Below are 26,722 nucleotides of genomic sequence, written 5' to 3'. Positions count from 1 at the left end.
GGAAATAGGGTCATTGCAGATATGATTAGTGGAGGTGAAGTCATACTGGAGTAGGGTGAGCCCTTACTCCAATATGACAGAGATACGCAGGGAGAACACCATGTGACTACAGAGGCAGAGACTGGAGTAACGGAGCTACGAGCCAGGGAACACCAAAGATCGACAGCTACCACCAGAAGCTAGGAAGAGGCAAGGAAGGCTTCTACCCAGAGTCGCACAGGGAACATGGCCCTGCTGACACCTTGATTTCAGACTTCTGGACTCTAGAACTGTGAGACAATAAAATTCTGTTGTTTAAAACCATCCAGTTTGTGTACCTTGTTATGGCAACCCTAGGAAACTAATACACTCTCTTTCTTTACTTATCCTCTAATCAGTCCATCACCAAGTTCTGCCAGTTTTACTTCCTAAATATTTCTCAAATCTGACCCTTCTTCTCCATTTCTGCTCTCATTGCTAAGGTTCAAGACCTCATTATTGTTTTCTAACTGATCTACCAGCCTTGGCACTTTCAAATCTATCCTCCACAAATCTGCCATAGGGTTCTGATTAAAATGCAAACCAAACCACATCCTTCTTCCCTTCTTAAAATCTCATGATGGCTCCCATCATTCTCAGAACTAAGGACAAGCTCTTTCATTTGGCACACAAGCCTTGCAGTGATCTGGCTGATACTTTTATAATATCATCATGCATCATGCTCAGCCTGGTACTTGATGCTTAAACGATGAGCTACTAGTAGTTCCTCTGAAGCACCATGGTGTTGCCTTAACTTTGTGCCTTTGTCCATTCTGTACCCTCTTGTCCTTTAATCCCTTTCACTTAGTTAACCCTTTAAGAAAGCTTAGCTATCACCTCTTCCAGGATTCTTCTCCTGATTAACAAAGAGTAGCAAGACACCTTTTTTTCTTACTCTGATAATTCATTGGGTGGATATTTATCACTATACTTGTCTGTTATCTATGTATCTGACTTTCCAAATAGGCTGTGACTCTTCAAGAGTAGGGACAATATATTATATTGGTTTCTTCAGTCACCAGTATGGCGGCAGTACACAGTAGATGTTCATTAAATGCTGCTACTTGAAAAAATAATCTATATATTAACATTTCATAGCCAAATTAAAATTTCTATCAACTGTGGGAAGGAGGAACTTTGGGGGAGTTAAAAATCTATTACAAACTAGTAACGTTTGTCCCAGGAATGTAGAGTTGGTTTACAATTAGGAATAAATCCAGTGTAAACAGAATGAACCATGTAAACGGAATAAAAGAGAAAAATTTGATCTCAAACAATAGATGCAGAAAAAGCATTTGAAAAAACTCAATACCCCTTCACGATGTTAGAAAAGAATCCCCAGGAAACAGGGAATAGAAGAGACCTTTCTCAATCTGATAAAGAGCATCTACTAAAACCCAAAAACCTATAGGCTGAACACTCTTCTAAATTTGGGAACAAGTCAAGAATGTCTGCTCCTACCACTTCTTTTATTTATTTATTTATTTATTTATTTATTTTTAGCTGTGTTGGGTCTTCGTTTCTGTGCGTGGGCTTTATCTAGTTGCGGCGAGCAGGGGCCACTCTTCATCGCGGTGCGCGGGCCTCTCACTGTCGCAGCCTCTCTTGTTATGCAGCACAGGCTCCAGACGCTCAGGCTCAGTAGTTGTGGCTCACGGGCCTAGTTGCTCCGCGGCATGTGGGATCGTCCCAGACCAGGGCTTGAACCCGTGTCCCCTGCATTGGCAGGCAGATTCTCAACCACTGCGCCACCAGGGAAGCCCTGCTCTTACCACTTCTATTCAACATTATGCTGAAGGTCCTAGCCAGTGTAATAAGGCGAGAGAGAGAGAGAGAGAGCGAGAGAGAGAGCGCGCAGAGATTGGCAAACGTAAAACTGTCTTTCTGTGCAGATGACATGATTGTGTATGTAGAAAACCCTAAGGAATATGCAAACTACTAAAACTAATAAGCAGATTTAGCAAGGTTGCAGATTATAAGATCAACATATAAAATCACTGTATTTCTATATACTAGCAACAACAAATTGAAAACTAAGATTAAAAAAATCAAGCAATACTATTTCCAGTAGCATCAGAACATCCATTATCTAACAATATATACCCAGGAAAAGACTTCTACCCTGAAAAATCACAAAATATTTCTGGGAGAAATTAAAGACAACCTAAATAAGACCTGACTGAAAGACTCAGTATTGTTAAGCTCTCCATGCTCCATACAGTGATATATAAATGTAACAAAATCTCTACAAAGCTTCCAGCAGGCTATTTTGAGGAAACAGAAACAATGATTCGAAATTCTGCATGGAAATTCAAAGGATACAGAAGAGCCAAATGACTCTGAAAAAGAATACAGTTGGAGGGCTAACACTACCTGATTCCAAGACTTATAAAGTTATAGTAATCAAGACAGTGTGATATTGGTATCAAGATGGACAAATAGGGCTTCCCTGGTGGCGCAGTGGTTAAGAATCCGTCTGCCAATGCAGGGGACACGGGTTCGAGCCCTGGTCTGGGAAGATCCCACATGCCGCGGAGCAACTAGGCCCGTGAGCCACAACTACTGAGCCTGTGCTCTAGAGCCCACAAGCCACAACTACTGAGCCCGCATGCCACAACTACTGAAGCCCACGTGCCTAGAGCCCATGCTCTGCAATGAGAAGCCACCGCAATGAGAAGCCTGCACACTCCAACGAAGAGTAGCCCCCACTCGCTGCAACTAGAGAAAGCCCGCGCGCAGCAACGAAGACCCAAAACAGCCAAAAATAAATAAATTAATTTAAGAAAAAAAGAAAAAAATGAACCTTGACCTCTATCTCATTCCATGCTCAAAAATGAATTCTAGATAGATTATCAGCCTAAACATAAAACTCAGAAACAAAGTTTATAGAAGAAAATATAAGGCAGTATCTTCAGTCTTGAGGTAAGCAAAGATTTCTCAGACCAAACACACACACAAAAACAAACCATCAAAAAAACAGTAAATTGAACTTCATCAAAACCAAAACTTTCTGCTCAATAAAAGACTCAATTAAGAAAATAAATAAAGACTGGGAAATAAATCTGCAGCAAATATATTTGACAATGGACTTATATCCAGAATATAGAAAGAACTCCCCTAAGTCAACAAAAAAATAATGTAATTTCTAAAAATGGGCAAAAGACTTGAACAAACATTCCACAAAAGAAGATATATGGGGCTTCCCTGTGGTACAGTGGTTGAGAGTCTGTCTGCCGATGCAAGGGACACGGGTTTGTGGCCCCTGTCTGGGGGGATCCCACATGCCACGGAGTGGCTGGGCCCGTGAGCCATGGCCACTGGGCCTGCGCGTCCGGAGCCTGTGCTCCGCGGCGGGAGGGGCCACGGCAGTGAGAGGCCCACGTACTGCAAAAAAAAAAAAAAAAAAAAAAAAAAAAGAAGATATATGAAAGACAAAGGAGCACATAAAAAGTGCTCAACACCATTAGTCATTAGGGAAATACAAGTGAAAAACACAGCGAGGTACCAATTCATGTCTAACAGAATGGTAAAAATATAAAAAAAGATTAGTAACATCAAATGTTGGTGAGGAAGTGGAGCAGCTGAAACTCTTATTCATTGCTGGTAGGAATATAAAATGGTCCAACCACTTTGAAAAACTCTGGCAACTTTTTATGAAGTTAAGTATATCTTCCCCAGGATCCAGCAGTTTCACTCCTAGGTATTTACCTAAGAAAAATGAAAGCATATGTCCGCAAAAGGTCATAGATAAGAATGCTTAAAGTAGCCTTATATTCATAACAATCCCAAACGGGAAACAATCTAAAATCCATCAACAGGAGAATGGATTTAAAAATCTTACATCGATATAATGGAATATTTAGCAATGAAAAAGAACTTCTGATATACTCAGCAATATGGGTGTATCTCAAAAACATTATGTTAGGCAAAAGTAGGCAGATACAAAAGGGTACATACTGAATGATTCCATTTTATGACACCAAAATATGGCAAAACTAATCTATAAGGATAGAAATCAGATAGTGGGGGTGGGGAGACTAACTGGAAGTGGGCACAATGGAACTTTCTGGGGGAATGGACACGTCCTATTTCTTGTTTCTGGTGGTAATTTATATGGGTGTGTACAACTGTGGAAATTCATCAAGCTGTCCACTTAAGATGTGTGAATTTTACTGTATGTTAATTATATCTTTAAAAACTATTGCAAATCAAAAGTCAGAAATGCAGTTTTAAAAACAAATTATTATTGGTTTAACTAACCTATTTAAATAAGGCACTAAATGAACAACAATTTGTATTTTTCATTTCAATAAAACTTGTAAATCGGTGGCAGTTATTTTCCATTGGCTAGAGCACGAGGAAGAAGCCCTATTACATAAACTGAAACATAAACTGGCACTATGGAGAACATGATTCTATCTGTATACATCAAATGAAAAGCATGTATAAATTATTACTGTAGAACACAAAAGAGTTCCAACAAATGTGTTTACATAGAAAACTGATTACAGTTCTTGACTAATAAGAAATATTACCGCTCTCCTTGAGAGTATAAAAAAGGGTCAGGCGCAAGGCCATTTTTATGACCAAGTTGAAGCTGCTGTTTGGAAAAAAGGACATAACTTCAGTTGTGTTAAACCATTTATCTCCCACAAACTCCCGTAAATCTTTCTGCTGCTGGCCGCACAAACTGGAGGTCTTAGATGAAAAATCATTGAAGTCTAACTAAAAACCCAAAAAGTGAATTAACTTACCCAAGGCTTCACAGTCAAGCAATGAACCTGGATTAAAATTCAAGTATCTCGATTCTCTGTTATGATTAATTAATTCCACAAGGATGTTTTAAGTATCTACTCTTCTAGGTTCTGGAGGTAAAAGGAAACCTTACTATCAAGTTGGTCAGTGATAAAGTCTGATATTTATGTAGCACCTAATGACTTATAAAGAGCCTTCACATTTGTTGTGAAGTGACCAGGATAGTATTATCACCTTTATTTTATTGATGAGGAGAGAGACCCATACAGAAGTAGTAGGTAAAGCTTCCAGGCATATATCATTTTAGCTAAACGAACTAGAGCTACCTTGAGATTGCTTACATTTTTTAAAAAACAGGACTTCCCTGGTGGCGCAGTGGTTAAGAATCCGCCTGCCAATGCAGGGGACATGGGTTCAAGCCCTGGTCTGGGAAGATCCCACATAACGCAGAGTAACTAAGCCTGTGCGCCACAACTACTGAGCCTGCACTCTAGAGCCCGCGAGCCACAACTACTGAACCCGCGTGCCACGACTACTGAAGCTCGCACACCTAGAGCCCATGCTCTGCAACAAGAGAAGCCACTGCAATGAGAAGCCTGCACACTCCAAGGAAGAGTAGCCCCCGCTCGCTGAACTAGAGAAACCCCACATGCAGCAAAGCAGCCAAAAATAAATAAATAAATTTTAAAAATTAAATAAAAATATTTTAAAAAACAATTCATAAAGTATAAAATGTGTCTCTGCCACTTTAACCTGGCTGCTTCTTATGTTTCTTAATACAATGTTAAAAAATTTATTTCTATGGGGCTGCAACCCCTTAAATCTCTCCACTTTTGTTGTTTCTTTCGTTCTTTGGTCTTCACATTCCTTAATTGTGAACATCAATGTGCTTCAGTCCTTGGTTCTCTGGTCTTCGCTTGCTGTATTATCTCCCATCGTCAGTGTGCTTTGGTTCTCACACAGCTACGACTTCCAGATGTGGCTCTCCAACCCTGATCTCTCTCTTTAGATTCAGTTCTGAATTTCTAATGGCCTGATGTTATTTCCATTTCAATAACCTTCTACTTCAAATTCAACACCCATCAAAAACTGCTTTCATCATCTTCCCTGTAAAATCATCCATCCATCATTCTTCTATAATATCCAAACCTGAAATCTCAGCACTACCTTTGACTCTTCTCCTCCCACAGCCAGCAAGCCTTCCTCTTTTCTTCACAGTGTTTCCTGAACCTGTGACTACCTGGGTTTAGACCTGGCTGCTTCACATCTGGACTCTTAGGGCAGCCCGCCCTCCAGACTCTGCCTCCAGCCCCTATCCATCTACCTCTAATACATTTCCCACATAACCGCCAAATTAACCTTTCCTCTTCCTTGCTTTCATCTTGTCATTATCCTGCTCAAAAACCTTTGACAGCAATTCAACATTCTAATCAATGAAGTCCAGACATTCAAAGTTTCCCCAAATCTGACCTCAACTACTACTCTTCTCTATGTGAACCCAATGGCTTAGCGAAAATGATCCATTCACTGTGCCCCCAAACATGCCTTATACTTTCCCACCTCTTAACTTTTGTCCCCGTTATCCTCCTCCCTCTGCTAAAATGCCTTCAGGGTGTCTTCACGCTTCAAACCTCTCTCTAATCCTAACTGTCCTCTGTTCTACCTCAGCTCAAAGGCATCTCTCACTTTCAACTCTGCATGGAACATACTGTCTGTATTATTCAAATGGCACTGTCTTGCTTTTCTCCATTTCAAGGAGGTGTAGTATCTCTTTAGGTAGACATAAGAGGTCAGGGATCAGCCATATCTAATTATTTTATAGCTTCTATATCACCAAGTCCAAAGCCTTGCTCAGAAGTCAGTGCTCAACAAATATTTGTTGAGTGATTGACAACTGTAGCTGTTTGCTACCCATATGAAGCTTGGAGCAGAAATTTTCCATCTTTAAAATACTTGTAAGCGTCCTCTCCTTAGCTGTTACATTGCTAGCTATATTTTTTACAGAGATTTCTCCAAAGTATGTTGACCGTGATCTGGTTACTGGGAAGGTGATCTGAGGAAGATACATGGTACGTTTCTAAAACCAGACAATAAGAACAGTTCCAGAGATAGGGCTCCACATTCCACACAGGGACATCTTTTCCCTGGGCAGTTTTAATGCTTACAGTTCATCAACCCTTAGTTACCTTCCAAATTAAGTTAGCTGTAATAGTTTTTTTTAGCTGTAATAATTTTTTAATGTAAATAAATTTTAAGAAGTTAAATTTATATAACTGGCAATGCAGGCCCTGGAGTCTTACTTCACTATAGTGGACGTCCATCATTCCAGCATCTTCTTTCATTGCTCCTTCTTCATCTATATTGGGAGTAATTTTCTTGAAGGCTGAACATCCATTAGGGAATAACTCTGCGTGAATAAAAACCAGTGAAGTAAATTTATTTTTAAAAAGTGTTTTGTAAATAACAGATAGCCTTACAGGGATTAGTTACCCTTAAAAATAAACACATAGGGCTTCCCTGGTGGCGCTGTGGTTGAGATTCCGCCTGCCGATGCAGGGGACACGGGTTCGTGCCCCGGTCTGGGAGGATCCCACATGCCGCGGAGTGGCTGGGCCCATGGGCCATGGCCGCTGAGCCTGCGCGTCCGGAGCCTGTGCTCCACAACGGGAGGGGCCACAGCAGTGAGAGGCCCGCGTACCGCAAAAATAAATAAATAAATAAATAAAATAAACACATATTTTTGTAAGGATCAAAGTCATAAGTGCAATTTTCAGTTACAAAAAAAGAATTTTACAAATTATTTCTATCTACTATACATCCTACCAGTCTTTTTACCAAATGGTGAGCTCAAGTTACTTACAAATAAGTTTCATTCTCTGACTATGCATCATCTTCAATGGCTACTATAGTAAATGTTTTCCTAATGTGATCTAAGAATTGTTATTAACACTTTGATCCTGTGTACGTTTATGGTCTGTCACCTAAACACAGAGAGCATGTACTTTTCAGATAAACATCAAATGAGCTTTTGTAGTCATCTCTAGTTCCTCATTTCACTGGAGAATTGGAAAGGCGTGTTGTTAGCCTAGTCTAGGACTTGTAAAGAGAGGCAAGAAATAAAACAGATGCCAGGGATGAAGCATCCTTAGAGAAACAGGGTGGGGCACTGGAAGAACCAGAGCTTTTGGAGTTAGATAGACCCAGCTCTATCATTAATTGTGTGATTTCAGACATGTTTATCTCTCTAGGACTGTAAAAAGTTCCATCATCCGTAAAATAGAAACAGCAGCTACCTTATAAGAATTCAATGAAATGTAAAGTGTTCAGAACAGAACCTAACATGTAACAAGTGTGCAATGAATTATTATTACCAAACAAAGCTGCCAATAAATAAACTAGCTTTCTCAAGATAAAATAATTGCTAGCAGCTCGTATAGTAAGTGACTCTGCAGCTGGACCCCTGGGAAGTAGGAAGTGAGCTCAAGTTGAGAACAGCTGCTGTAGGATTGTGGACCAAATTGTTACTGTCAAGCAAGAGTCTGGGTATAGAAGGTCACGTGGTTGCCCTGCAGATTCTGGACATAGGAACTTGTCCAAACACTCCTGCTCTGGCTGCATTTACCCCTGTCTAAGGGGGCTGTCATTTTAGAGTTAAGGAAAATTCAGCTTCCTTATAACTGAATCTGCTAGGCAGTGGAAAATGGCTGGCCACAAAGGGGACAGCTTTTGCAATCTATTGTTCTACCACCTCTCTAATAGTGATGCTTAGAAATGATGACCTACTCACGACTAAATATTTGGTAAGCTTCCTGGTGTTAGAGGTTGGGGAAGGAAGAAGGATGGTTTAAGAAAGTCAAACCTCACATTGAGGAGATTTCTCAGCATTCTGATGGAAAAAAGGGTCATGTATCATGGCTTGAATTTTGCCAACTCTTCTTGTCTAAGTGAATGCTAACTAGACATACATCTTCTGGTAAGACACTTGATAGAAAATGAGTTATCAAGTCAGCATCACACTTCTATGAGAGAGAGAGATGGGATTCTGGTAAGGGAAGATGGGGTTATTCTGAAGCACTTTTTCAAAAATGGGTAAACACATAGGGAGTAGTCAGTGGATTTCTGTTAGGGAAAAAGGAGAGGCAGAAATGAAAATAAGATTTACTTTGACCCAATGGACTTTAGGGCCATTTTCGTTCAAAGAAATTAGGTAATAAAAGGCACTGAAGATAGAGCATGGCATGTTTCATTTCTGAGGATAAGCACGCCTAAAATGGTCTGTTATATAGACTGCTAGGGGAATTCTATTCAAAGTGCTGGATCACAACACGATAAGGAGCTGCACCAGAATGTAAATCAATTCATCACTTCCTTCTTCAACAGTCTTTCTATAAAAAAAAAAAATTCAGCTGAACTAACCATCATGCTCAGTGACAAGTTGATTTACATTTGGGTTAATATTCCTTATCTTGTCGTGGACCAGTAAGAAACAGTTCTCAGACTGGCAGTTGCGTCCATGGGACACTCTGAGTAGCAGTGCATTAGAAGAACTTTCTGAAATTTAGGAGAAAATGTCCCACTTGATTACCTTTATGAAGTCAAGAGCTAGGCAGTTAAGGAAGAGGGCCCCAAAACTTGACTGAAGCGATAGTGTGGTCCTTAACAAAGAAAAGGGTCAATCCCTGAAGGCCTCAGGCAGCTAGGTCCATGACTGGGGGAAAAATCCTGTCTACGCTGAGGATATTATTACTTTAAGTGATTTCCAAATCTAGGGTTTCTCTAGTAGGCCATGACTTAGGGGAGGACAAAAAGGGGCACACTCCTATGCCTGAGATCAGATGAGACTAAAGCATCTTGGGAAAGAGTCTTCCAGTGTGTACCTTAAGTAGAAGGAGGGTAAATTACGGTTCTTGTCAGAAACAAACAGGTTAATACCTTCTTTTGGACTTCGTTGTGTGTATCATCTGGTGTAAAGACTACTATTATGGATTTTCAGCTTCAGAGTCCACTATTCTTGCTAAGTGTATTATCTTGAGTCCTATGCCTGATGACGTTATCTCTAGCTAGAAAAGCCTATATATCCCCTTGTTTGCTTAAGTTATCAACACCCACCAAACTATCCAATGATCAGAGGACTCTTTTGTTTGTTAGGGTCTTTAAAATGCTTAGGGAAAATTCTGATTCCCTTTAGTCTTGTTTAGTTTAGTCTTGTTTCAGATGAAACAAGTTGCTGAATCTAGGCCAGTGTATATGTCCCAACAGAGGGAGGCACGTGTGTGAGGGCTCTCCCGTAGCCCTACGTAGCATTATAATAACATGGTCTTGGAGGGTCTGCTTTGAGTCTTTCTGGTATGTGACCTGGATTCCTGATTTTGCCCTTCATAGCTATAGCTTCTGTATTCCTGATTGCTGTCCAAGGGAAAGCAAGATGCAAACTGTCCAAGTAGAGACCACCACCTTGAGAACAAATTGTCCCATGAAAAAAGTAGGGAGGAATTTGGACGATGGGAAAGCACCCTTGATGAAATAAGACTGCTGGTCAGAAGAGGGATAGGAGGTAAGAGCGGAGGGCAAAAAGGGAAAAAGCTGTGATTGGGAAGGAAGTTGGTAAAGAAAAAGCTTTGCAGAACTTAAGCTATCAGAACCTGGGTATAGAGACTTGGCAAAGGGAACATTATCCTATAAGGCATGAAAAGAACAGACTCTATGGGAAATGAAATTCCTTTTCCTGGGGTGCTGGAGGAGGTCTACAGGCCTGAAGCTTTGCTGAACCTCGGATGCTATGAGGTGGTGTAAGAATGCAGACTTGATTCTTGTCTTCCCTGGGGGAAAACAGTTGTGCACTCTCTCGGGAAGAGAAGAGGAAGAGGTACATAAGTCTAGTCTCCAGAGAATGAGATCTAGAACATTTTGAGGTTTTCAGACAAAATAAAAATAAGGAAATTTAGATCTGTTTCTTATTACATATTTTGGGGAGTGGGAGTAACTAACACCTAGTATCACCACTTAGAGGTAACTTAGGGAAAGGGAAGAGAATGATGACCCTTAAGATCTCTGGTACAAAGAGCAGGAGCTCTGGCTGCCTGAAAGACGTTTGAGGGTGGTGGTGGGACAGGGAGAACTGCACACCTCCTTCCCCTTTCCCTTTCAGTTCAGGGCCTGAAAAGTGAAAAAAAGGATCTAGAAATGGGCCCTCACTGGTGTTCTGTGGTCACCTCTGGAGGCCAGGGGCCCAAGTCCTTGCTCGCTTAGGCAACCACCCAATGAGACAAACTATTTTTTTCCTTAAAAACTCTAAACAGGAAATCATGTGTCTCCAATGCGTCAGCTGTAGCATTTCATTCCATCTTGATGAAAAAGAAAGCTTTATAATGACTTCTAGAGAAATGGCATAGGACTTTGAGAAAACAGAAAAATTTTGGCAATTGATACGTCAGAGATTTTGTCTTCATTATCAAGGACACTTGATAGAAAACACAGGGTTCTACAATTGCTCAATTATTTTTGTTAAATAAGTGTGTCTTAAGTATAAATAAAACTTTTTTTTCAGTCCTGCACTCAAACGTACTTTTATTTACTCTGTGAATATCCAGGTCTTATCTAGATCATGGATTTCTCAGACTGAATGACAGGTTAACAGATTAAGTTTTTAACTTCTGTTTTAACATCAGTGGTCTACCTGGGTATAACTATCATAGCTGAATCAGCTAATTAGCAAAATCAGGTGTTTTCTATCATTGGCATGATTGAAGCTAAGGGAGGAAATCCTGAGGATTTTACTACTGCCACCATTTTAGAATACGATTTTCTAGTTTGAGTAGAATTTTCCAGGCTTAAAAATAGATGGCACCTATAAATAAATATGTAAACCTCTCCTATATTTAACATTATTATTATTATTTTTTTTTTTGCGGTACGCGGGCCTCTCACTGTTATGGCCTCTCCCGTTGCGGAGCACAGGCTCCGGACGCGCAGGCTCAGCGGCCACGGCTCATGGGCCCAGCCGCTCTGTGGCATGTGGGATCTTCCCGGACCGGGGCACGAACCCGTGTCCCCTGCATCGGCAGGCGGACTCTCAACCACTGCGCCACCAGGGAAGCCCTTTAACATTATTTTTTGTTTAAAATGCAAAACATCATTTTTTTCCTACTCAGGGAAGGGCTCTTTGATTTCTGTGAAGGATAAATTCTAAAAAAAAACTTGAAGGTATTATGAAATAAATACTTAAATGACTAGTTAAAAGCACTGTTTCCACTTGTTGAAACATGTCACATTGTTTGGTGTTCAGGCTAGCTGCCTCAAGCTAATGTCCAAAAAACCCCACAGCAATATTTAAGTTGCTATTTTCTCCAATACTATAGTTATAGTTCTAAAGCTTAAGAACTGATAATGGAGATTAATAATTCTTGATTTTTGCTTAGTTTTAAGGTCTTTGCACTTGTGAAAAAAATTCTAAGGAAATATTTTAATATATTTAACTATTTTCAATATATAAAGGGTTTATACTCAGTAGACAAAAAACTCTTATTTCAGATTTCTACTAATGAAAAAGATGAGATAATATTAACCTGATATACCTGAAAGATACACCTAAAACTTTATTTAGTACCATGCTTAGGGTTCTCATATTTGTTAGTTTTTTGCAACTGCAGGTGTGCAATTTCAATATTTGTTTTTACTGCAATTTCTCAGGCATACCAGTGATGTAGAAAAAAACCCCTCAAACAAGGCCTTCTTTTGATAATTAATCCCATTCTCCATTTTGAAACCACATATGTACTAAAAAGAGAATACTAGAGTATACCAATTTCAAAATATGGATTGCTCAAAAGAAATTCAGTATCAAACAGAAAGTGTTAAATTTAAAATATAAGTAAAATGAATCTACATTTTAGTCATGCTCTCTGGGAAGAAAGATACATAGTTAACTGTAGGAATTCTGGAATTAAAAAACAAAACAAAACATGGTAGTGTTCTCAGGGCCAAAACTGCAGCGATGTGACTCCCACAAGATGGTTTCATTTTGCCCAAATGTTACTCATTTGACTGCCTTCAAGGAAATAGCTTGGCAATTATGATAGATAGCGGGAGATTTCTTTGCAATGTCCATTGGCAATGAATTTTTAAACCTAACTCAACTGTTTTACTATTTAAGTAGTTGTTACAACAGTCAACAATACTAATTTTGGAAAGGGAAGCTTTTAGGCAGATTCCTGAATTAGACTTGCTGGATCCTGAGCCCTTCAAGACCATGACTCCTTTTTGCGGCCCCCTTCCACCCCTGCAACCAGCCCCAGCTCTACTGAGACATAATTGATATCTCACACTGCGTAAGTTTAAGGTGTATGTGTTGATTTGATACATGTATATATTGTGAAATGATTACCACAGTAGTGTTTATCACCACACATAATTCCTTCATTTTTCATGTTCCTTGAAGTCTTCCATTGCTATCTTCACATTTGAAGTAGCAGTTACCTCCAACCAACTTTACTGACTGATTTTAGGAGAGAACAACTTTCCATCTGTCCTGCTAGGGATTCTGAGGCTTTCACAGACCTGCTATGGATACACCTGCTCCACAGTTCTTGCTCCCTCTTATGACAGAATTCTTAAGCATGTATGTCTTTTCTCCATCATGCAATACACCAGGCCAGGTGCTAACAGCCTCCCATTTGATCTTCCGAGGGTGATTCTAAAGTTCAAGCTTGTGGTCTCTCCCTGGCCCACCGATTCTGGCTGGCTTTCTGCACATGCTCACTAGACATCTGCCTTCAGGAGCATGCACAGAGATCCAGCTACAGTATGTGGTTGAGGCACATGGAGCACCAGGGGTGCCTGTGGGCCAGCTGGGGGGGATCCACAGGCTAAATATCTCTAGCAATTTGTTGGTGGGCTTTTTGCTGGAGTCTGTGATGTGGTTGGTAGGATCTATGTCCCTGTGATGCCCTCTAAGTCCTATCTGCTGCTCTCCCAGCCTCTTCCTGCCCCCCACTCATTCAGTTCATGACTCGGTACTCTCGATGGGGCAAGAGAGAAATGGGCCTCTTTGGCAACATCTGCACTGCTGGGAAAGGCAGTACCCACTCACATGCTCTCACTTTTCCCTGCAGAAGAAATCACGGTGAGAAAGTCTCTCTTGGCACTGAGCTGTGCCACCTTGGGGAAAGGGTGACACGAGTAAAAATCAAACTGTTCCTCTTATCCTCTCCAATGTATTCAAACTTGTATAATTTTTGCTCCAACAGCAATGCTGGAACTTCTCCACTGGACTTCTGGACTTCCCCCAAGGCTCTCTCATCTGTGGGTGATTATCTAAAGACAGTGTTCTCCAGGGGATCCCGGACTGCAGCTGAGAGGGGCTGGAGCCAGCTCATAGGCCACTGCAGGGTCCACAGACAGGACACAGATCTGTCTGCCTATTACCTGATGCATAGGTGGGTAAAATTCCTCCCAGGTCCCTTGGCATGTGGTGCTGGATCCCATAACTCCCACAAAGGCACTTTCGTCCATATATGGATGCCAAATTGTTGTTGAGATGGGTATACAAACGAGAGACATCTTATAGGGCCATCTTGCTGATGTGCCAACTCCCTTTTAATACCAAGATATTGTTGCACTAAAGTGGCTGTAGAGATATAATTTGTAGGCAGTTGTTGGTAAAGTTGAGGCAGATAGGGGAAAATAAGTGGTGTCCAGGGCTTCTCATAAGCCCTGAGAATTTAATTTGTGGCAGTCTTCCAGGGAGACAGTCTTGGAGAATAAACATTAGGCATCAGGCCTGGCCCTGTACTATTTAACTTATTCTTGTACTCTTAATGAAAGCAGAAGGCAAATGAACAATCCAGTTTTCTTTTAGAACAACTTCTGTTTAACAGTGAATAAGGCTAAAGGTGAACATATTTTTCAGAGCTCAATCATATCACATTCACAGTTGCAAGCTACAAAGATAAAAATTCTTGTGCTAACTGAATTTCTCTCCATCTCTAAGAACAGAAATATCTTACTTTTTCGATGAAGAAACTCTGCAACCAAACCTGCTACATGGACATAACACATTGCTGCCTGAAAAAGGATGACAAAGAAAGAACTGTCAGATTGCGCTCCAGGGGTTTTGCAGGGTTGTGTTTAGAACAAAGCCATAAGTAGTCACCTCTGAAAAATCTCCATTTTTTATATGAATCTTTGCCATGCTATCAAGCCAGGTTTTCCTGAGCTCTGGGGTACTTGCATAGGACTTGGCTAAGCTATACTGTAGATCAATTAGCATTTCGGGGTCTTTCTCATGCTCCTTCATTTGAGCAGTGGCCATAAGGACAGTACGGATTCTCTTGGTCAAGTCTTTAACTTCTGTGGGAAAAGCAGTTGCCTAATATCAAAACAAACAAAAAAGACATGTTTATCAATATTACCAGCGTGCTCTAAGCCTAGGCATCCAATCCTGGGAATAACACACAACTTTTTCCCCTTGTTAGAGATCTTGGTATTTGGTTCTTGGTTCTTGGCATGTGGTATGCCTAAAGAGTTTTAAATTAATTCTTTAAAATATATTCCACTAGCTCAGGCTTCAAAGGCAATGAGTTTGAGGGCAGTATGTTCATAATACATAAAAGCACGGACTTCGGAGCCAGACTACCTGGCTTTGAACCCCAGCTCCTCCACCGTGAATTCCACAGCTATGAGTGTAATCTATATTCACTTTTATTGTGTAATTTTAGCTACAACAGTAACTAAAAATTGACAGCTTACTATGCACCAGGCAGTGGCCTAGGTGCTTTACATGTTTTAAATTTTATAACAACCTTATGAATTAAGTGCTATTATAATTCATTTTACCAATGGAAAACCGAGGTACACAGCAGTTAAGTAGTTTGGCCAAAGTCTTGCAGTTGGTAAGCGGTAGAGACAGGATTTACACCCAGGCAGTTTGGCTCCAAAGCTAGTGATCTTAGTCACTCTTCCATATTGACAAGCATACTTATCCCATCTACCAACTACCATATACACTAAGGTGAAAACCATACTGCAAAAATTTCCAATTATGCAAATAAGAGTTTATGGATCACAGAACACTCTGAAGAGTTTAAAGAGATCATTAACTTCTCTCAAAGTGTCTGTACCCAAAAGCACGAAGTTCGAGTTTCCTCTTTATCTTGGGCACTATTAAGGAAGTCCTATTGCTTCCTATTAACCCCACTGGAGTAATCACAATTATTTGTAGGATGCAGAGAAGATGCGTAAGGGACAGGTACAGGGCTTTGGGAGCCTTTCAATGTGAATATAACCAAATGTGGAGAAAATTATTTTTAAAAGTGACTTCTTTAAAGATGACTTTTAAAGATAATTATATATGTAAAGTCTCTTCTTATACATTAATAGAGATTCCATTTACTGGGAGAAAGCTATACTCTGTTGTACTAGAGTTTATTGGTAATGACTTCCCTACCAGAATAAAACTAAGTCATTTCAGAAATGAGTCATGAAAAAAGATTTCCCATCAAGGAGGGCTAAAACAGACCCCATTTACTTTGAAAAAGTTGCTAACCCAACTTTTACATGACATGGAATTAAGGATGGTAAAAATAAACTCTTAGGGTATAAGTAAAAAAATCCTAAATGACATAAGCTTTTTCTGTGCTCATGGGATTAGTTGAAGCATATACTGATTTCCCGAGGAACCAGAACTGGCTGAAAAGCAAACTTTCCCAGCCTGACAATGGCTGGCACTACTCGGTGGTTTTTTCAGTTTCAGCAACATTCCTACGGGAATGTTTTTTTGGTACAAAGATTCGACACATCCCAAACATTAAGTATGCTGTGACTGTGAGCTTTTTTTTTCCCCCAGATTTTACACAAATTGTCAAATTATGCTGAAAGATGACTTTTCCCAAGAATGGGGATGATTCCTTGGGGAGGAAAAGTTCTCTATTGGCAAAGGATTCTTCTTCCCTTGTACGCATGCATCACTGAAGATCAGAACCTGCTCTCCATGCAACGAAACAAAAAATGAATTTTCACAACGTTATAGGTTTTAAGCATATAGCTCGGAAAGAGGAATGGTGGTCAGCGTCTTGGGTTTGGCCTCAGCCAGCTGGTGCCTAAGAATGACAGCCTTGGACTTGGATTTGCCAATAAGTATCTCTGGTAAGCCCCAGTTAACAGATGATCCTTTAAACTCGGAAAATCATCAAATAATGAATCCCTTCTGTGCCCCTCCTTATCTGTTGGAAAGGATCAGGCAGCTGTTAGCTACTCTAATAAGTGAGGTTTTGTGAAATTTCAAACTCAATGCTGAATTAACCAATCTTATAAATGGTAACAACTGTTAAGAAAGGACCCATTTCTTTTTTGAGCAAGTTTAAAAATCAAGCCCAGAAAAAATTCGAATCCTATCATAACTATGTATACACAGTATAGCCATTGATCCATCCATTCAAATAATACTGAATATCCGCTGTGTATCAGGCAGTGTTCTAGGTGCTAGAGGTGCAGTGGTGTACAAGACAAAGCTTTGACTTGTGAAGCTCACATTCTATAAACTCTATACTACATAAAAATTGTAAATCCAACACACAGTTTAACTTGAGGAGTGTAAACTTCCCTGACAGTGAACATAGCTCTAATTTTTTACTTGAAGTGAGAACATACCTTCATAGGTCTGTCACTATTTGCAAAATTACTGATAATGGATAAAGACTCCTGAAATCTCGATCCTCCGCTTAGTGCTACATCAGCTATCAGCTGGCTTACAGCAATGATAATCTGTGGGAAGAAGCAAACACCATTTTTTCAAATGTCTTTTGCACAAATGCTGCTTATTTTCATCACTGTGCAAACCCATAAGCACTCATATGAAATTCTTCTTTTGAAGATCCTACATAGTTCCGTCAGAATCTATTTTCTTCATACATGAGGGGTTTAAACTCTTCTATTGAAATAGCAACTTCAGAGGTTCCTAATTACAAATTTTATTGGGACTTTTCTTGGTTAGATGTGAAAAACCTTCCAGACTCATGGCACAGCTAGATCTAAAACTGCTTTCGTAATTAGTGAACTAATATAATGGTGGTCAGGTCTCTACATTCAATATGCCTGCTACGTAGTAGCTATGGCAAAGTTGGGAATAAATGACCTTTTTCTTGATGGTTTCTCATTTCTTTTCACTAGTCTAATTCAGTGTGCTGGACTTCCAACTCCAGCGCCTCAGCTCCCTTCTTTGTTTCTGACTAGGGCCTACCTAGTTTAGATAGCAGTATATGTTATGGCATATACATTACATAATGATAGCAGTATAATGTAACATAATGGTGCTTTTTAATTTCTCAGGCTCCTTTGGTTGAATGCCTAAATGATTCAGGCTAAGGTGTTAGTGGCTGGAAGCTTTTACCCCTGATCTGGAGAAGCAAGATACTGTAGGAGCTGAGCGCAGGCTCTTGAGTGAAACTGCCCTAGATTCAAATCTTGACTTTATCCATTATTCACTGAGTGGGTTTGAGAAGGTTAACTACCCCTCCTGTGCCTCACTTTCCTTATTTGCAATATGGGGATGATAACAATACCTACTTTATAGAGCTGTTATGAGGATTAAAGAGATCATAATCATAATACTACTACTTAACCACTTTATTGACCATTTAGAACCTGGTTCTAAGTCTGCACATTTGTTAATTCATTTATATTTGAATAAAGGACTTGAGAAAAATTGATGTTTTAACCCAGAAGAATGGACCCTACTGGGGAATTTCAGATACACCAGAACACTAATTGCAGAAATGTTTTGGGGGAAGGTGGTACTCAAGTGACACCTCTACGAAAGCAAATATTAGACACCCTCACATATAATGCTGGCCCTAGTATCCAAAAGTAACTATATAGAAGATTTTTACAGGAAGCATATACTTCTATCAGATTTTCACATCACTGATGACATTTCTAAAAAGGTGCTTATGGCTGTTTCCTCATTTATAATCCAGTCTCCAATAAATAACTGCAATGGGACAGACCATGGCAGTGAAGACAGAAATATGACCAAGCATTTCCCATATTACGAAGAGGGCTACTGAGCCAAGAAGTCCCAATTGTTGTTTAATTCAGAGTTGTTTCATCAGATAAGCTAAAAAAACATGGAGACGTTGAAAAACAAGTGCCACGTACTCAGTGTCTATTATGTGCCAGGTATTTTGTGCCTGGCACCACACACACTTTATTTTTAACCCTCATGATAACCCTGCAAGGTGAAACATACTTGGCCTCATTTTACAGATGAGGCAAATAGTTAAGACAAATTGAGTATCTTGCCTAGGGTCACATAAGTAAGTAAGTAGCAGAGCTATGATTTAAGCCCAGGTAGGTCCAATTCCAAAGTCCATGCTTTCTACTAAACCTTGAGACTTCTCTCATTTTTTTACTAACTGGGCATGCTGGAACATGAAAAATACAAGTGCTTTGTTTGTTACTTAATCATCTTGTTTAATCCTCACCACAACCGTACGAGGTAGGTAGGGATATTTACCACTATTTTACATATGAGGCAACTGAGGCACCGAGAGACTAAGGAAGCCCTTGCTAAGGTCACACACAGTGTGTGATAGTCCTGGAATCTGGAATCTGGAATCTATGCTCTTAACACCTATGCTGTAGAGTAGTGCTGTCCAACAGAAATATGATATGAGTCACATGTGTAATTTTAAATTGTCCAGTAGCCACATTAAAAAGTAAAAAGACACAAGTGAATTTTAATTTATTTTACTTACTCCAATATATCCAAAATCTCATTTCAACATAGAGTCAATATAAAACAATTGAGATATTTTACTTCTTTGTACTTAGTCTTCAAAAGCCAATGTGTATTCTATATTTACAGGAGATCTGAATTCAGACTAGCTACATTTCAAGTGCTAAATGGCCACCTGTGGCTAATAGCTATTGTATTGGATTGGGTAGCTCTAGATCTTGACATAGAGGCTAAAGATTGAATAGAAGAAAGAAGAGGAGCTTTGGTTTTCACTGACCTGCAGATGTGTCCTCAAAAAGGTTTTCCTTTTGGTATACTCAAAGTTGTTTCTCATCAGAAGATACAAAAGTGCAGAGGCTTCATTCCTGGTTGAGCTAATCTTTGATGTGCAGCATTTTAAAACCTCATAGCAAAATGCAGCACACATGTTTACCCTTCCTTTGAAAAAGGCTGAGGGAAACTAAAGAACAGGAAAAACATAAATAAGTATCTGAAAACCCAATCATAAAAGTCAACCAACTATCAAGTGCCTACTATATTCTCACCTAAAACTATGCTGGGTGCGTTGAGGATACAAAATCAACATAAGGCTAGGGCTCCGCTCTGGAGAACCCAAACTAGTTAAAAACATAAAGGCCAGCATGTATTAATGACAGAACAATGCAAGTCAGTATACAAGTCTCTACAAAAATGTGAGGTACTGACTCTAAGTGCTACGGATCTAAGAAGAGCTCATAATGGTCTGGAAAAGAAGATAAGTAGGTTCTCAGTAATATGTATTAAATTAATGAATGACTGAAATGATGAATGATTGATGGGCCTCAATTTGGGCCTTAAAAATGGTTCGGACAATCTGCGTTACTTACTCTTTTGCTTTATATTTAAACAGTTCCTTATATTATGAACTTCCAAATGCTGAGAAAATTATACCAGGAATCTATTCAGCAAATAAAGTTGATCTTTAAACAAAATGAGGTATAGATGAAGTGTACACACACAAACATATACATGTGCATCCTCTATTCATAAACTGTTGATCAAAATACATGTTGGCATAGAAAAAGAGTAAAAAAAGTGACTAATTCTCAAAACAGGCAAGTGGCTGCTACTTTGAGAAATGTATTCACTCTGTTTGTGGAAAATAAACTATACATATAACATAGGCTTATTACAACCTTCCATGCTTACACGTCTAGGCAAGCAAGTAGTAAGCTGCTCCAGGGTACACAATGGATGTTTTTCAGGGAGTGTGAAGCTAGAGGGCCACCCTTTCAAAATTATTTCTTGGGGATATTGAATTTAAACCCATATTATAGGAACCTATCTTCTTTTTATCACCTTAACACCAAGTGCAATGCTATGCAGATAATGAAAGTTTAATAAATGTTTTCTAGTTGGCAATTGAAAGATCTCATCAATAGTCTCACCGGATTAAACCAAATCTTGTTGGGCAAGATACTCTAGTACGAAAATAAAGGAAGGGAAAGCATAGCTGTAGTGTAGTTAATCCGCTATAAGAAGTCTTCTACCGGAACTTCCCTGGTGGTCCAGTGATAAAGAATCCGCCTTCCAATGCAGGGGACGTGGGTTCGATCCCTGGTCAGGGAACTAGGATTCCACATGCTGCAGGGCAACTAAGCCCACGCACCACAACTACTGAGCTCATGCGCCTCAACTAGAGAGTCCGTGTGCTGCAACTAAGACCCAACGCAGCCAAAAATAAGTTAAATAAATAATAATTTTTTTTAAAAAAAGGAGACATTAATGTGACATCTCCTGACTTAAAAAAAAAAAAAGTCTTCTACCTACATCACTTCTCTGAGTGGGCAATGACCCAAATCATCAATGACCTTGTAATTGCCAATTCCAATGGACTCCCTTTCCACCTTATCTTATTAGACCACTCTGTACTGCATAATAATGCTGAAACTCTTTTCTCCTTTGGCTTCCATGATATCCTTCTCTCCTGCCTTTCTTCCTGCTTCTGTGACTGCTCCCTCTCATCTCCTCTATAGATTCCTCTTCCATCCCCTTCTATGTTGTTTTTCTCCCTACACTCCAGCTAAACTGGGCCTTGCAGTTCCCAGAATTTCAAGCTCTATCCCAACTCCAGGCCTTTGCATATGCTTGTTCTCCCTAGAATGTTCTTCCTTATGCTTTTCAAACAGCTGGCGCCTTTTCATATTTCAGGTCTCATTTTAAAAGTGACAAACCTATCTAAAGTAAGGTAACTCCCATAAATCACTATTCTCTATCTCAACACCTTGGTTCCTTCCTAGAACTTGTGACAATTACAATTGTTTATTTTCTGCCCCACCCTCCTTGCCCACTGAAAGCTTCATGAGGGCAGAGACTAGGCTTCCAGGCTACTTTTTAAAGAGATTTCCCCCCACCCGAAACAGTTTTCTTAATAAAAATCTAATTATGGTGCTTTCATGCTCCCTGATGCCTAAAAGATGAAGTCTAACTCCTAAGATGAGGACATAATCATCTGGTCCCCATCGACCTCTTCAGTCTCATCTCTTGCTGAGTCCATACTAAATCCTAACTCCAGTGCTGCAGAGAAACTTTTGCTAAATTAGTGTTTCCCGTCCTTCTCCTGTTCACCCTCAGTTCTCTGTATAGACTTCTTTTAGCCTAATGGTATTTGTGGATGTGCATCAATGTGTGTGTGTTTCCCTCTACTGGACACTAAGTCCTCGGACTGTATCCCTGACACAATATCTGACACCAGTAAGTACCTACCCAGTAACTGTTTGTTAAATGAATTATTTCTGAATCTCTTTCCCTTAGTTTCTCGTAACATGCTTGCACTGAACTCAGTTTTCCATTTATTTCTTTATTCAAAAAATTGTATTAAAGAATGGCAATTTAGGGCTTCCCTGGTGGCGTAGCAGTTAAGAATCTGCCTGCCAATGCAGGGGACACGGGTTCAAGCCCTGGTCTGGGAAGATCCCACATGCCGTGGAGCAACTAAGCCCCTGTGCCACAACTACTGAGCCTGCACTCTAGAGCCTGCGAGCCACAACTACTGAGCCTGCGTGCCACAACTACTGAAGCCCGCATGCATGGAGCCCATGTTCTGCAACAAGAGAAGCCACCACAATGAGTAGCCCGCACACCACAACAAAGAGTAGCCCCCGCTTGCCGCAACTAGAGAAAGCCCGCGTGCAGCAACAAAGACCCAACGCAGCCAAAAATTAAAAAATTTAAAAAAAGAACGGCAATTTAAAAATAAACCTTCAAGATCACCTAATTTCTATATCAGTTAAACCCCGTAAGTTGCCATACAAATAATGACAAAAAAGTTTTCCATGCTCAGCTATCCTATTACACAAATCGGTTAACTGAATTTGTCTTGTTGGAGTTACACATACCAGAGTGGAGGCCTAGACTGTACCTTTCCATAATTTTAACTCCATCTTGGTTCCTGATGCTTTTAATTATGTTTAAAAGCTATCAAAACCAGACCAGAAATAAATCTTTGCTATCTGTTTCAGTCATATTTATTCCTAAAAGCCTAGTCTGAAGTTTTAGTTTAGATGAGGTAAGTGGCCTGAAAATTTAGAGCCCACCGATACAATTTGTACTGAAAGGAAGGATTCATTCATCTGAACATGTATTGAGTGCCTACGATTTGCAAGATATCATACAAGGCCCTGGGGTTATAAGACTTGGTCTCTGCTTTCAAAGTGCTTATACATGAGTACCCTCACAGCTTATATATCTTTAGCATGACAGTACTTTAAAAAGAAGCAAAAGAGAAGAAAAACTGGCAGTTGGTAATTTTAAAATGATACTCTTCAGAAAGGAATGACAGGACAAAATAAAAAGCACGTGCTCATTTTAGGGAATGCCTGGTCAGGCTCTCTTTACGTATTTTGCCGTTCTAATATTTACAAAGGCAGGATTTAATGGCTTCCTTATCTGAGGTTTGGAGAGGTCTTCGCAATGATCCCTGTTCCCCCCTTTCCTTCTTGCTATGAAGCAAGGCCACTCGCAGCCACAAAGCTCTGCTCTTACCTTACTAATGAAAGCTCGCAGTGAGGCAAAGACATGTTTCAGCGACACTTCAGATTGCCCATTTTTAAGAAAAGCAAGATGAATATCAAATACTTTTTTCATTAACGGGTTGTGGCCATCATTATTTAAAAGTTGGCTCTACAAAACATGAAAAAAAAATTTGCAGAAATAGTTTATGCCACTCCCCCTAGAATGAGAGAACGGGCTTTACCAACAACCTGTTTATCAAACCACTGCTTGAAAAGTAACAATAAAAAGTTTAACATAATCTAAAATCATCTGTGCCATCTTTCAACTTGGAAATCTCAAAATACTATATAAACTACATCTATACTTAATTCCATAATTTTAAATAGATGAAAAAAAATCTTTTTCCAGTATAACACAGCAAATACAGAACTAGTATGGGAAGAGTATTTTCTATTAACCTAACCATATTGCTCCTCAATTCAGAAATCAGTAAATTAAAAATGGATACAAGGTAACCAGCCTTTGTATTTCTCTGACAAAGTAATATAAGAATTAAGGAAAACATCAATTCCATTTTAAAAGTCCATTATCTAATTTGCTTTTAAGTGTATGTTTAGTATAAGATATCTTTAGCCACTGGTGACAAATTAAACCCTCTATGAGTAGAGATAATAACAGGGATCACAATTGAACAGACTACATAAATTGTTTAAATGTTCCTTGCAAATAGAGATATAAGAGAAACAACAAATTGTAGAGAAATATCTATTGGTTTGTGAACATTTTAAAAAAATGCATTGGTTAACACCTCCAGCCCTGCTCTCCTATCCCTCAAGAAACTAATTACCAGGTTACAACTTGGCCAAAAATAACAACAACGAACCAAAACCATATGCAAACCTGTAACAGATTTAATAGTAACCTTGATAGCCAGAATCCCTGAATGGTGTTTGATCTTTGTTAGTCTACTTCTAATAAGCATGGGGTAGTGGTTAGAAGCATGGACTATTGTGATAACTGGCCTAGATCAGAATCCTGATTCTGCTAACTAACCACCTATGTGACATTAACTTCCCTGTGAGCCTCAGTTTCCTCATTTTAAAATGGGAAAAATAACAGTGTCTATATCACGAAGCTAGTGTGAGGATTAAAGGTGAGTTCACATTTGTACTTTTAAGTTTATTAAGGTATAATTTACATACCACAAAATTTACCTATTTTAAGTACATGATTCAATTATTTTTGGTAAATTTCCAGAGTTTTGCAACCATTACAACCCAATCATTCCCATCATCTCAAAAAGGTCCTTAGTGCCCATTTGCAGTCCTCTTTTCCACCTCCAGACCCACAACAAAAAAGTGAGTTAATATTTCTAAAGCACTTAAGAATAGTGCCTGACATCTACCAAGAGATGTATGTTAAACAAATAAGAAGTATTTGAATAGGAGGAAAGAATACAATGCAAACCTTGAGACCAAATGTCTTACTTACTGGCACAATAAAAAATGAATTTGGGTTGCATTTAAATCAGAACTTAATACTTCATAAAGGGATTTTGCAGCCTATTTCTTATTAGTATCTAATTCAGTTTTCCCTGATAAGCCTCTTTGAAAAGCACAGGCCAGGTTTCCATAGAAAATCCAGAGGTCTGAAGCAATTAACTGAATTACTTAGAGAAGGGGGGAAGAAAAGAAAAAAAATCTGTATAACTCAGATGAAAAGCCAGCAAGAGTTTTCACTTTTGAGTTCTCCCACTACTGTTACCCTTCATTATAGTTATACAGTCTTTACTTTTCAAAGCACTCTCACGTCCATGATCTCATTTTACACCTTCAACAACCCTGCAAGATAATTGCTTTTAATTTCTTATTTTTTTTAATCCTAGCAATGATGATTTGTATCGAGAGGCAAGCATCTGAGAAAAACCACCAGGCACCTGATGAGGGAAGCCAGCCAGCCGGCCTGCCTGGACATCATCTGGCTTGACAAGATACCTCATCACAACGGGTGTTTGGATAAACTGACTCAATCATAATTTGGGCTAAAAATTACTGGATATTTTCATAAAAGTGTGAAAGAAAACTGTTTTTAAACAGGAAAATAAAAGAGAAGGGAAAATCAGGGCAAATTAGTCCAATCCTCTCATTTTATGGATGTGGCATACGAGTCTCAGTGATTTCCCAAGTTCACACAGGAGCCAAACTAGGTCTGCCATCCAAGTTTCCTGACTGCTCACTGGGGGCTTTTATACTATACTAAGCTTCGTCTGACTAATTAGTTTTTGCATAATATTTTCTTTGCAATGATACCGACTGAGTTCTAACTCTTCATGTTTACCTTGAAGCACTGGGTGAAAAATGATATGGTATCTAGTACTGTTAGGGAAACTTCAGTAGCAGTATTGCCTTCAAGAAGTGCCTGATGGAAAATGTCTGCTTCAGTTGTTGCAGAACCTGGGATTTAAAAAAAAAGAAAATTAAAACTGCCCAACACAGAGATTCACATAACAGTTTTGAATGATTTTCTTCCCCAAAGACTCACAGAGAGAGACAAACACAAAGAAAGCAGGCTTTCAATACCTGCAGACTTAATGAGTTTCACTGTATTTACTCCTTAATCAAATATGGTCTTGGTTAATCAATTCCACTAATTTTTACTTCAGCTCTGTATCAACAGCTCTGCAACAAATAATTAGGTGCCCACTTCTTTGGAGACAAGATTTCAGTGATGAACTATGGTGATGTAACCAGGAAATAACGCAGGAGGCATTTTAGGCTGTGCTGTTAATTATGTGTGCAAAAATGAGAAACTCATAGAAATGCAGCTACATTACATACAGTGGCGCCCTATGGCCAGATGTTTTCAATGATGCCAATGAATGAGACGTTTTTAAATCAGAAGGAAAACAAAGCATCTGGGCCAACTGAAATACATAGGTTCATTATACTTATATTTTTACAAGTGACAAAGAGCAAAGCTGAAGGCTGTAAGACTTGCATTTTTTAAAGGTCTTGACTCTATTAGCTCAGGTCCATCTGCTCAAGACATTTGTTTTTATTATTAGCCCTTATCACAAAGCCAGTTCTGCTGGCTTCCTTTTATGCAACCCCCAAAGGACTATATGGAAATGAACGTTTATCTCACTCTGACTTTTTTATTAATATTTGTTTTTCAGAGGATAGCTTCCATTTATATAACCCTGTAGCTTCCTCCTTGTCCTATTCG

General features: G+C 39.4%; 1 protein-coding gene across 1 annotated transcript in view; it reads right to left on the bottom strand.

Annotated features, from left to right (window-relative positions):
* The window catches only part of DOCK11 (dedicator of cytokinesis 11), a gene marked incomplete at its 5' end in the record, with an annotated part of 182,529 nt that overhangs the window by 21,122 nt on the left and 134,685 nt on the right, over positions 1 to 26,722 (bottom strand). Inside the window, 7 exons of the mRNA XM_079727117.1 lie at positions 7,074 to 7,180; positions 14,778 to 14,835; positions 14,924 to 15,139; positions 17,419 to 17,532; positions 19,782 to 19,964; positions 23,528 to 23,665; positions 25,835 to 25,950. Of these exons, the coding sequence (XP_079583243.1) occupies positions 7,074 to 7,180; positions 14,778 to 14,835; positions 14,924 to 15,139; positions 17,419 to 17,532; positions 19,782 to 19,964; positions 23,528 to 23,665; positions 25,835 to 25,950 (932 nt within the window). The remainder of the gene's footprint in view (positions 1 to 7,073; positions 7,181 to 14,777; positions 14,836 to 14,923; positions 15,140 to 17,418; positions 17,533 to 19,781; positions 19,965 to 23,527; positions 23,666 to 25,834; positions 25,951 to 26,722) is intronic.

This window comes from Hyperoodon ampullatus (assembly GCF_949752795.1).
Source record: "Hyperoodon ampullatus genome assembly, chromosome: X".
In the NCBI taxonomy this organism is placed as follows: domain Eukaryota; kingdom Metazoa; phylum Chordata; class Mammalia; order Artiodactyla; family Ziphiidae; genus Hyperoodon; species Hyperoodon ampullatus.
This window is presented reverse-complemented; position numbering and strand designations above follow the sequence as displayed.